Source organism: Macadamia integrifolia, chromosome 4 (assembly GCF_013358625.1).
Source record: "Macadamia integrifolia cultivar HAES 741 chromosome 4, SCU_Mint_v3, whole genome shotgun sequence".
Lineage (NCBI taxonomy): Eukaryota > Viridiplantae > Streptophyta > Magnoliopsida > Proteales > Proteaceae > Macadamia > Macadamia integrifolia.
This window is the reverse complement of record NC_056560.1, coordinates 2,825,017-2,836,895: the sequence shown is the minus strand read 5'-3', so window position 1 is coordinate 2,836,895 and position 11,879 is coordinate 2,825,017. Positions and strand designations below refer to the sequence as shown.

General features: G+C 37.8%; 1 protein-coding gene across 1 annotated transcript; it reads left to right on the top strand.

The window, feature by feature from the left end:
- The first annotated feature begins 4,030 nt into the window (after nt 1–4,030).
- On the top strand, nt 4,031–10,852 carry LOC122075949 (putative B3 domain-containing protein REM15). The gene is made up of 10 exons (XM_042641179.1): nt 4,031–4,258; nt 4,384–4,440; nt 6,802–6,877; nt 7,001–7,358; nt 7,435–7,532; nt 7,664–7,881; nt 7,998–8,142; nt 9,610–9,824; nt 10,116–10,236; nt 10,359–10,852. Exons 4-10 carry the CDS (start codon nt 7,178–7,180, stop codon nt 10,593–10,595), a joined length of 1,215 nt encoding a protein of 404 aa, XP_042497113.1. The 5' UTR covers nt 4,031–4,258; nt 4,384–4,440; nt 6,802–6,877; nt 7,001–7,177; the 3' UTR covers nt 10,596–10,852.
- The last annotated feature ends 1,027 nt before the right edge of the window (nt 10,853–11,879 follow it).

The window sequence follows — 11,879 nt, the reverse complement described above, 5'->3', positions numbered from 1 at the left end:
AGCAACATATGGAATGACAAAATATGGTGTCTATAGAATGACTCTCTTTGACTGAGGCCGTGTAATATTGTACATTGAAAGTAAAAAAAGTAATATTTTCAATCTCTCAAATCATCAAGGTGAAAAAAATTTTATCGACTCCTTGCTCAAGGGCACCAAAGCACGTCAAATGTCGTGACAATTCAATGATAAAATTGAAAGCATGGAAACAAGCGATAGAACAACATAATAAGAGCACCAATCAAACTATGAGTAGATGAGTAAATAACAGGCTAAAATGGAACATATCTTAAAGCTAAGCACATAGTCTTAATAGTGACTTACAAACCAGTTAGTATTTAAGAAGAGGGATAACCTTTCTTACCTATAAGCTTCCTCATCAACTCTTATGAACTCACTCAAGGTCGCCTGGCTCCTGTGCCAGTGCATGGGCCAATATAAGCGAGTGCCCAAGCATCCAACAATGGGGTGATGTGGCCATTATGTGCCCTAGGGGTGTCAATTCTTAAACCGAACAGGTAAAATTGGTCGGACCGAACCGATAACAATACAGACCGAACCGAACCGAAGCCTTATTGGGTCGGTTCGGTTTGGAGTATTGCAACCCCAAAACCAAACCGAACCGTATCGAAAACCGGATGAACCCGAAACCAAACCGAAACCGGCTCAAAACCCGGACCGAAACCAAAACCAAATCGGTAAGAAACCGAAACACTCCAAAATTCATTAAAAAAATCAAAATTTGCATAGTTTTGTAAACATTTGTATGGAAAGTCGAATCCAAACTGGACCAAAAACCAAAACCAACCCAGTTACAAATCGATTTAAGAGACCGAAGACAAACCGAAACCAAACCGCACTGAAACCGAAACTGGAATTTCCTTATTGGTTTGGTTTCGGTTTCAACTTTCCCACACCGCAACCGACTCAACCCGGACTAAAACCGAGCCAGACCAACAGATTGACACCCCTAATGTGCCCCCTATGTCTGGGTGGAGGAGTGTGCGATTAGGTAGCATCCTCTCTCTCTCTCTCTCTCTCTCTCTCGCACGCGCACTCTTGCACACACACACACACACACACACACACATATATATATATATTTATATTATCCAATAGTTACATCTCTTGATGTTATTTTTTGGAAATAAGCTATTGAGAGTTAATGAGATTCGATAATAGTTAATCACACTTGGGATTCAGTTGATTCTCTTTTAGATACTAAGTGGATCTTTAGGAAGAAGTTGAAACTAAATGGATCACTTGATAACTTTAAAGCAAGATTCGTAGTTAAAGGCTTTAGACGAAAAAAGAATATGAATTACTTTGATATATTCTCTCCGATTGCAAGAATTATTACTACAAGAGTGGTTTATTTTTATTTTTTAAATACCCATTAATTAAGAAAATAAACAAAACGCATTAGGCAAAGTTTGGAGTGTTGGTTGGCAAGGCATCCATATATAAATATATAAACTTGTTATATATCAAATTGATGTAAATGCTGCATTTTTAATTGTAGATTTAAGAGAGAAAAATTACATTAAACAACCTAAAGATGATGGTGTTTTTTGACAAGAACATAAGGTAAACTTATAAAGAATCTATATGATCTAAGGCAATCACCTAAGCAGTAGTATGAAAAACTAGATTTTTTTTTTGATATCTAATGATTTTCTTATAAATGATGGTGATAGGTTTCTACTAAAAAAAGATGGTGATAGGTGTGTGTAAATCAAGTTAAGAGTGGCAAGTGACACAACTCAGCCTCTCCAAATGTTCATAATTTGATCTGTGTATTAAGCTCTCCTGTAGTGCATGGTTCATGGTTGTATTATTTCAAGTGATTAAACCATTGGGATTAGTCCTGTATTCTCATTTATTTGGTATTACTTCCACTAAGGAGTGGGTTTTCTAGTCACTTTAACTAGGGAGGACTCTCATAGACATATTTCTTCTACATGAAAAGTTTTATGGCTTGAAATTTGATGAACAAATAGATTAGAAAGTATCATGTTTGTTTGTTAAATTCCAATCCTGACAATATTTGTCACATGGTAAAGGTAAAAATTTTCCTTCATCATAGTGCAGAAAAATCCCTTCACCATCGGTGATGTGGACGTGTGATGGGACTTCAGTCCCAACATTAACTTTTACCCTTTGTTTGGGGTCGAAACTACCTCTCCTTTTGGCCACATGGTTTAAGTTCATAGTATTAGGCACTATGTCGTTCTCTATCGATATTAATCCAGATTAGCTCATATTAGTTGGGATCAAACGATTTTACCTATATTTTTATTTAAAATTGATTATTTCTGTTTTTGTTATTTTTGTTTTTGTTTTTGTTTTTTGTTTTTGTTTTTGTTTTTGTTTTTTTTTTTTTTTTTTTTTTGTTGTTGTTGTTGTTGTTGTTGTTGTTTTTTTCCTTTGATCTGTACAATTGTACTGATATACTTTCGACTTATTTGACCGATCCAATATTGATTCTTAAAACCATGCTTGGTTATGCGAAGGTACCGATGCCCATTGTGAAAACTAGACCTATGGTAAATGAAGCATTGAAAAAATTCCGTTCTTTAATATAGAAAAAAAAAAAAAGGCAAGAGGGGTCCATTTGTGTGGCTATTGCACCTGTGTGCATGCCAGTGGGTGGCCTTGTGAAGGCATCTAAACTAGGAGGCAACACCATCTTTTCGTGCTTGTTTGTGTCTAGGCATAGAGATATGCAAGTGGGCATGGTCATTTTCTCCAAAATAAATTCTATAATTTCAAGATGGTAAAAAGAATGCTACCCATTTGCATTCCCTTATTTCTAGGCACAAAAACGTGTGGAAAGACTGTGTTGCCCCCCACCATGTGTTGAAGATGCTCCCACACTCCCTCCTATTGACCCTCATGCTGGTGTGTGCTTGCGCTAGCATGGTAGCGTTATTTCTCCATTCAAGACCGTGCATGGATTAATGAGGAATTGCATCATGATAGAAAAGGACAGACGATAAGTTGTCAAAGTTGGATGGCACATCTGGGCAATAGCTTGGCAGTTTGACACTACTCACTTAAAAGCGTGTTGAGAGTTGGTCAATGGATCAACTCCTCTTGAAAGTGCACTAGTTTGTCCACCTAGGGGTGTCGATTCTAGGCCCGGCTTGGCTCATTTAATAAATGTGTCAGGCTTGACTTGGGCCCAGTCTATTTATTAAAAGGGCGTTCATGGTGCAACCCTCAAGCCCGTCGGTGCCCGACGGCTTGACTGATAACTAGCCCGACTCCCTTTATTTCTAATCGAAATCCCTATTTTGCCCAAACTATGTTACTACCCATAAACTAGAGTTACTAAATTACTAACACTAAAAAATGTAAAATGCCCAAATCTAAACTATTATGAGTTATGACAAAGATAGTGGCTCATCTCAATTTTAGAGGTGGAAGATGGAGATACTATGCATACATCCTCTACAACTTTGAGATTCTAAACCCCAATTTTCAGGTTGTCTAGAAGATGATTTTAGAATCCCAATAGTCTTAAGAAAATTAGAGTAAACTAAGCAATCTTTAACTCCATTTTGAGATTTATGGTATCATTTTGTTGGTATTCCACTTCAATCCATTTAAGAGACCAATTTTAAAAATGACCCGTTTAAAGTTAAACAGGTCTGTAGCCCGTTTAAGGCCCGTTTATGGTAACCCGATTAGAACCCACAATCAGTCGGCCTGATTATCAATCATATTATGCCCTAGGCCTTTTTAGTTAAACCGAAATTCATAGTGCAGTCCTAGAAATTGGCCGAGCCAAGTTAGGCCTGACTGAGACTGACCTGCCCGACTGTTTGACACCCCTACCCCCACCCACTCCCCAGCCCTCACCCCTTGGGCCTCAATGGCGCCCACTTCCCCTGGGGACCTGTGATGGGTCTACCTTGGCAAGAAAAAACAAAAAAAAAAAAATCCCGGCTGATGGTGAGTCCAGAGTCCAGAGTCCAGATTCCAGATTATACTCTTAAATTTAAATTGCCATGTCAATCAAAGTGCAATCAAAATCTTTTTTCCCTCAAAACATATCTGGCGTCTGCAACGAAATAAATTTGGCATAGGGGAGAGAGAGAGAGAGAGAGAGAGAGAGAGAGAGAACGGATTGAATCAATTGATGGGACTTCGGAAGCTTTGCCACGATTCAGCTGAAACTCGCGGTTTTCATCTTCACTTAATGGGGTTAGGAAGTAGGATTCCAGCTTTCATGACTAGAAAGGGACACAGAAGGGTACTGTTCGATATGAATGAGCTACATTTGCGTTTAGAAAAAAGAATGAGCTACATTTGCCAGAAAATATTCAGAATATGAGCTAAAAGTCTTTGAGTTTTCCTTTCTTCCTGTTTATGTTGTAGAAACAACTCTGTTTCAAGTTCCAACCAGAGGACTTTACTCTCCCTTCGTTTGTGCTGGTAACCTTTCTTCTCTCTTTTTTTTACTTGTCCTGCTTTAGTTTCTCTGAAGTGATTGCAAGTTTACATCTGATAAATCTAAAACCATCGAAGTTATTTAAAGTTAGATTTGTTAAATTAGTTTGATTTGATTGTGGGTTTAAAAGTTTCTGGGAAGATAACCGATTGGACAAAAAGCTTTAACCTTAGTGGACAATTTGGCTTTGAAAGCATTTCTTTTAGCTTTGAAGTTAGATTTGTAAATTAGTTTGATTTGATTGTGGGTTTGAACATTTCTGTTATACAAATTTGTTAATCTGAGTTTTGCATTCAGAAAGGTAAGTTTTGCCTTGCTTATTGGTTTCAACTATGAGGATATCTTGATTCAATGCACTCAGATACTTAGTTTTGACTTGCTTTAAGTTTGCCTTGTCTGTGGAGTTCAGATACTATGATCACCTCACAATCTAAATTACTTGTATGTCTAGGTAATAGTCTATTCCTACTTAGTTTTCTTGCTGTTACTAGCTTCTTTTTACCATTAATCATCAACAAAACCACATTTTAAAATGTTGCAAACCTAAACTAGACTATATTGAACAAGGATTCTAAATGGGAAATGATAATCTGATGTCCCAACGAACTATAATGATACTCTGTCCTTGCTGTAGGATAGTTGCGTAGAGTCCGGCAGTCTGGCCCTGGAAATTTCTCGAAGAGAAGCTTCTCAGGTGCTTGACTTATTGGATTGATGTGGTCTACAGCATCATTCTTTCTCCAATGTATCAAATGAATTTTAGTAAATGTGCAGGAAATCAGATCCTTAGAACTGTTTCAAATCACTTAAAACTTGACAGTGAAATAATAGTTGGTGTTTGTGTAGTTATTACCGGTAAAACTGTTTTAGCGACATCTTTGATCTTATTTTTAGGGTCAGGAAACATTGGCTTTTATTATTGTAACCAGTGAACGGGACTATTGTGTACAATTGTATTAAGAATAATTTTGATGATCTGTAAATAATGTGAGGGAAAAAACGGAGAATCCTCAAGCTTAGTGGATCGTATATATGTGTTCTTAATGTAATAACAGTTGCTTTCTTCTGAATTCCTTTCATACAGTTGTACAAACTTTCCATCTGATGAAAAGGGTTGGGGACCTAGTTGGACAATATTATGTGTGAATTATAGGACTTTGTGCATCTTGGTCCCCTTAATAAGATGTTGATAATATACAATTCCACATCATTTTGCTTTTTTGCAGTTGCAATTTAGTTGATTTTGTTTGTTATCATGTTCATGACTTAATTTCTTTTTTGGGTGCATTTTAATTTTTTACGTGCACGAAGAAGAATTATTTTACCTAGTGACCTTGTTCTCAATTTAAAAACATCATTATTCTTGCATTGGCCCACCCATGGCAGTCTGCCAGTTCTGATCAAGTAATAAACATGGCCACAAGTGATTCACATTGAGCCTCTTCTGGATGGGGTGAATAAAAATTCTATTTTTGAGTTGGGACTGCAGTGGCACTGATAACGAGGCCATTGAGCCTACTGGTTTGGAGTGATATGATAACGGATCATTGGGGGTAACAGACCAAAGGATAGTCAAGAGTGAGTTTCGAAATATAGTAGTGAGAAAAGATATGGATGGCTTTGGGTTGCATCTAGCATGACTTTAAAAAGAGTTGAATAGTAAAACATGTTGGGAGTACGATGTCTTGTATTCTGTCACATGGATTTCTGGGTTGATTCTAAAGGGCATTAAGATGCCGTAGGGCCTGAAGGGCGTTGGCCTGGAGGATTCAGCCCATATTTTGTGTTATCTTCGTTACTGGGGAGTAGACGAACTAATGGGTCCATGGCGGGTGTTGAGGAAATTTCTTAAGGCCACATGGGAATTCGGTAATGTTAGCCAATGTAGCTTTCAGCATAAATTTATAGCGATGGTTCACTCTTTGTAATTTGAGAGAGGTGTGAAGACGGGCTGCTGTAACCCTATTCTCCGTTGATAATGAATAGATCTCCTCTCATTGTGGATGTAGGGAATCTTGCCAAACCACATAAATCTTTGTGTTTCATTATGTGATTGTTTATTTGTTTGCGGTTTCCATTCATTTCCTACATCGTTTTAGGTTTTCATTTCTATAAAACATAGTCTATTTAGATGACCCCATTTAGTTTAGAACAAAGCTTAATTGAATTGAGTTCAATTCAACTGTTTAATGGCGAGAGTTATGAATTATCCAGTACAATTAAATGCTGCAACCTAGATGACCTTCCAAAGGGAAGATTTGCAAGTTTAGCACCGAACACCCCTTATAAATGAAACAGAAATTGGAGTGTTCAAAAAGAACTGACTAGGATGAATTCTTCCTCAGAATGGTGATTACAAGAATGACTCAGAGGAAACCATGCTTCTTCAAGCCTATACTACCTGGTTCATTTCAAGAAATTGTGAGTCTAGATCTCTTCTCTTCTCTCTCTCTCTCTCTCCCCCTCCCCTTCCCCTTTTATGGTAGTATGTTATAGTACACGCTACATTTATGTATGCAAGCAATGCCACTAAACTTGTTGCAGGCAATTCCTTATGCATTTCTCAAGCACCTCATTGGTGAGAATGGTGAGGAAGGAGAAGCTATATTGAAGAGCCACAGTCATCGTGGGAAATCCTGGCATGTGAAGGTCAAGGGATTTCGTTTTCAGGAGGGTTGGGGAGAGTTTGCTTGAGACCATGATCTTTTTGTTGGGGATTTCATGGTCTTTAGACATGAAGGTGGTTTGGTGTTCGACACTATGGTGTTTAACCCTAGTGCCTGTGAGAAAGTGTATCCAACATTTGATATCAAAAAAGAAGATGAGGCATTGGAGAAAGCTGAAAGAAGAGACAATAAATCCTTAGTTGTGGAAAATATTAATGGTGTGTCCATATATCGCGGTCTGTTTACAATCTCTCAGTTGTTTTTCATTATTTATGATTCATGTAAGGTAACTTTTCATGGCTCATTTTGAAGGACAAAAGGCAGCTAAAGCATATGCTACCTCTTCCCAGACCAAGCATACTTCTTTTGTTGTTCTACTGAGGCGATTTCACGTGAAATATGCGACGATGGTATCTCTCCCCCCCCCCCCCCCCCCCCCCACCACCCCCACCCCCACCCCACCCCACCCCACCCCCCTCACCTCTATGTCTTTGTGTGTTTGTTGCAGTATGATACGTGACATTGTTGTGATATGTCACAGATAATTCCAAGAGACTTTGTGAGGTCCAATGGTTTGAGTGGAAAAAACTGCAAGGCAGTCCTCAGAGATCCAAAGGGAAGGACATGGCCAGTGAATCTAATCTTCTCGAAAGCCGATGGACGAATTTCTATAGGACGTGGCTGGCGTGCGTTTGCAACTTCAAATTGCTTGAAGGAAGAGGATGTCTGCATCTTCAAGCTCATTTGTTCCAGGAAAATGTGTTTCCATGGACTTATTGGTCCTCTGATATATGTAGATGATTTTGGTTTTCTTGCAACTAATATTTTCCTTGGCAGACGCTTGTATTGACTTGGCTTTTTTTATTTTGGTTCAGACATAAAGGTGGTATTTGTTTAGATGTTATGGTGTTGGATGCTAATATGTGTGGAAGACAATATCGACAGGCTTATCAGACGGAACCCATGCATCCTTTTTTTGTGATTCATCTTGAGAAACATAACCTTAACAAATCTGTTCTGGTGAGAGTTAATCTTTCTCTCTCTCTCTCTCTCACTGTTTACTAATTTTTTATTAATCATTCATTTTCAAAACATTTTGTAGAGAAGGGTGACATGGTATGAGACCTTCAACATTGTTTTATTATCCATTTCCCAATCTGTGGTTGAGCTTATTTTTAAAGAAGTTTTGTATGTTAATTATGTAGAGAAGGTTTGGACAAGGAACTCATGCTTGTTGGGTCGTACCCAATTAGAGTCCGACTTCTACTTCTTTGGTGGATTTAGCATTTGTTATTGTACTTTTTTCCTTTCTTTTTAATAATTGATATTAATTAGAAACAAACACATTCCTATCCAAACTGCCTCCAATCTTGTATGAATTAACTGATTCATAAACTCTTTTTTTTTTTTTTGGGGGGGGGGGTGGTTTGTTTTGGAGAGACAGCATGTTCTTCAGGTTGGTGGCTATTGTTGAAATGAGGGGCAGTCTCATCTAGGTTTGACACCCCATAATTTGTGAAGTGTGTATCCCTTCTTATTTCATCCATCTGTATTGGTATAAATGAATTTATCAGTAAGAAAAACTAATATTTGTGAATATTTAAAAAGTTGTATTTTGGCTTCAGTTGAGAAGTAGAATAGATCCTATAAAAAAATGGAAGAATTTAAAGGAAACAACTACTATCTTTGAGAGTGGGCAACCCAAGGCATTTTTGGGAGGGGGGGTGCCTAGGTGTCGCCTAGGCTCCCTAAGCCTGCAGCATATGTAGTATAGCAATGATAAGTTTATTTAATTATGGTTATATGCAACATAGAAACCATATCGATGCAATAAGATTTAATTATGCTAGCAAGGACCTAATATGAGAAAACCAACCTATATAAACAAAGCATAAGATATAATATAAGCATATTCATATAAAAAAAAAGCAATAAACATATCAATGTAAACTCGTGAAGTGTCAAGAAACTGATATAATATAAGGCATGCCGTCATGAGGCCACAGATCATCGCCAAAGTGATCAAGGCTACGCCTAGGCATCCAAGGCAGTTGCCTCTCTTGCATCAAACAAGGCATGTTATTGCCCTGGACCCAAGAAGGTGCTTGGATTCCTAGGCAACACCTTGACAACTATCCTTGTTAACTCATCAATTGTGTGATGCTATACAATTTATTATTTCAAAAAGAAAAGAAGTATCCCATTGTTACATTAGGACTACAGTTTGTGATGGCCATTTTGATCTTTGAGCATGAATTTTTGAGATATGAATTAGAAATCTCTCTACCAGTGGAAATTTTATTGTTTATAGAATTCTCTGCTGATGTGGTAAGATCTAGGTGCCTTCATCCTGTAACTTGAAGATACTTTTGAGCTTGGTCATTGGTTAATTCATTATGCTCTGTTTCTTGCTAAATTTACTCTGGGTGGGGGTGGGTGGCTGTATCTTTGTTATGTTAGTCAAGGTGATGGTGTTTTATGGTGCAGCATATTCCGAAGAGCTTTGCGACATTTTGTGGTCTGAAAGGAAAAATATCTGAAGGGGTGCTCAAAGATCAAAAAGGAAGGGCATGGCCAGTGAAACTGAAAAGTAGGTTGTATTGTGGAGTTGACATAGTAGCTGGCTGGCTTGAGTTTTCAGCTGCAAATCTCTTGAAGGAAGAAGACATCTGCATTTTCAGGCTCATTAGCTCCGGAAAGATGTTCGTGCATGGATACTCTATTGCTTTATAAGTTCCTGAACTTGAAGCCTGAAAATTTGAAAACCCTTTCAACTCATGGGAATGTTACTTATTTCCCAAGGGTTGTTTCCCCTAATAATCCGGGGAAATGTTTCTCTTTGGTGGATGATTTTTATCAACTTGTCTTTCAAAAATCTTAAAAGAAGTTATCAAGCAAAACTTATTTACTTGGATTTCTAAAAGAAAAATAGTTTCTAGTATTAGCTTTACTTTGGGGTTTGTTTTAACTTTGCCTTTTTGCCTTGGTTTCAGACACGATGGTGCTATGGTATTTGATGTTACTGTGTTGGATTATGACATGAAGGATGTTCAGCCCAGAAAACCTTGCTTTACAATTTCTATCAGGCCCTCTATCCTAGATCAGTCTTGTTTGGTAAGAGTTTATATATATATATATATATATATTTGATGGAGGGTAAGAATTTATATTTATTCTCCCTCTCTCTCTCTCTCTCAAAAAGAATTAAAGAGTGTTCTTGTTGGATGACCCTACAGTATGTTCCTGGGTCCTTCACGAGATCCAATGATCTTAAGGAAAGCTGTGAGTTGACTCTCACAGATCGAAAGGGCATTTCATGGCAGATGAAACTAAAGCACAGGAATGGCAGTGGCAGGGTTGGTATATGTGGTTCTTGGCGTAAAATCTCAGTTGCAAATGGCTTCAAGGTAGGAGATTTCTGCACCTTTGAACTTCTTAAGATGGGAAAGATGGTGGAGCTTCGCTTGCTTTGAACTCACAGAGATGTTAAACAATCCTCTGAAAATGCTACCCATGTTGACAGTAGGTACTGTGTATTGCAACTTTGCTTGTTGCAAAGATTTGCTATGTATTTTGATGTCTTCCTTACCTTGCCTCAGAACTTTTATGTTTTACATAGCAAACATGATTATTGGGTTATTGTAGTGGTGGCAAAATCCTGATGATTATACAATTTCAGTTACAGAGGTTTCCAACCCAATTAGTGGAGAGCTGGCTGGTTTGGATCTCATTAGCTGACATATATAGTAGAAACCAAACTAACTTTACAACTGAAAACAAATTAGTCATTGCTATAGGTAATTAGGTAGTAGTAATTGGATTGGCTTTTTCATGAGCAGTCCCTGCCTTCTGCCCCTTCTCTGCACTGGAGATACTGCTGGGTCGAACTGCTTCCAGTCCTTCATATTCACTTCCCTCTAGTGGTTGGCTTGGCCAGGTAGATCAAGGTATGGTGCACTAAATGTGCAACTACTGTGTATCCTAAAATTGCTGCATAGGGAAGAGTCACAACAAACTAAGAAAGGATCAAAATTGCTATCTTTAACATCAATTTTAATAAAATAATGTAAATATGCTGGATTTTTAATGAGCCTAGGTCTCATTTTTGACAGCACAAGCTAGGTTTTTTAATGCAGCTTGATGTCTTTTTCTTTTACTTAGAGGCATCTTCAAAGGGATGGTTATATGGCGAAATAGGGATGTCCAATTAACCTTTTTAACTCTGAATGGTATTTCGTGCACCATTTTGGCAATTGAATCATTATTGGGGGACTAAGGTTAATCACCATTTCTCTTTCCTCCCCTGTCCCAATTCACCAGCTTGAGTCCCCCTTCCCTTTAAGTTACTAAGAAAGGGTGGGGAATGGCCTATTTTTAGGGAACCCCCTTGGTACCACAGAGGCCTGCTGAGTCACCTCAAAAAGGCACCACGTGGTGCCTCAAGATTGGCTTAAAAGGTCATTTTTCACATCAAATTTGTGAACATGATATCCCTCAATCCTTTAGTCTGATTTTCACATTTCAGATGTCATTTGAAAGGTCTTGAAATGAAAGATCAATGATATAAAAATTTGGTGGTGATGTGGCAAAAAACATATTCAAATATGGGCTGCAAATTTGATAGGGACAATTTTAGTAAAAGAAAGGCTAAATCAAACCATTTTTGCACCATTGTTTAGGAAATGGTTTAAAATGATAGAACATAATATAATATAAAATTTGGAACCAATTAATTAATATCAGCGGTAATTTGGTCA

What these genes read in the sequence shown, in the direction of transcription:
- LOC122075949 (XM_042641179.1), top strand. Translation starts at nt 7,178, where the DNA reads ATGGTCTTTAGACATGAAGGTGGTTTGGTGTTCGACACTATGGTGTTT. An exon ending in ACGTGAAATATGCGACGATG is followed by an intron (nt 7,533 to 7,663) that starts GTATCTCTCCCC and finishes GATATGTCACAG; the next exon opens with ATAATTCCAAGAGACTTTGT. An exon ending in CTCATTTGTTCCAGGAAAAT is followed by an intron (nt 7,882 to 7,997) that starts GTGTTTCCATGG and finishes ATTTTGGTTCAG; the next exon opens with ACATAAAGGTGGTATTTGTT.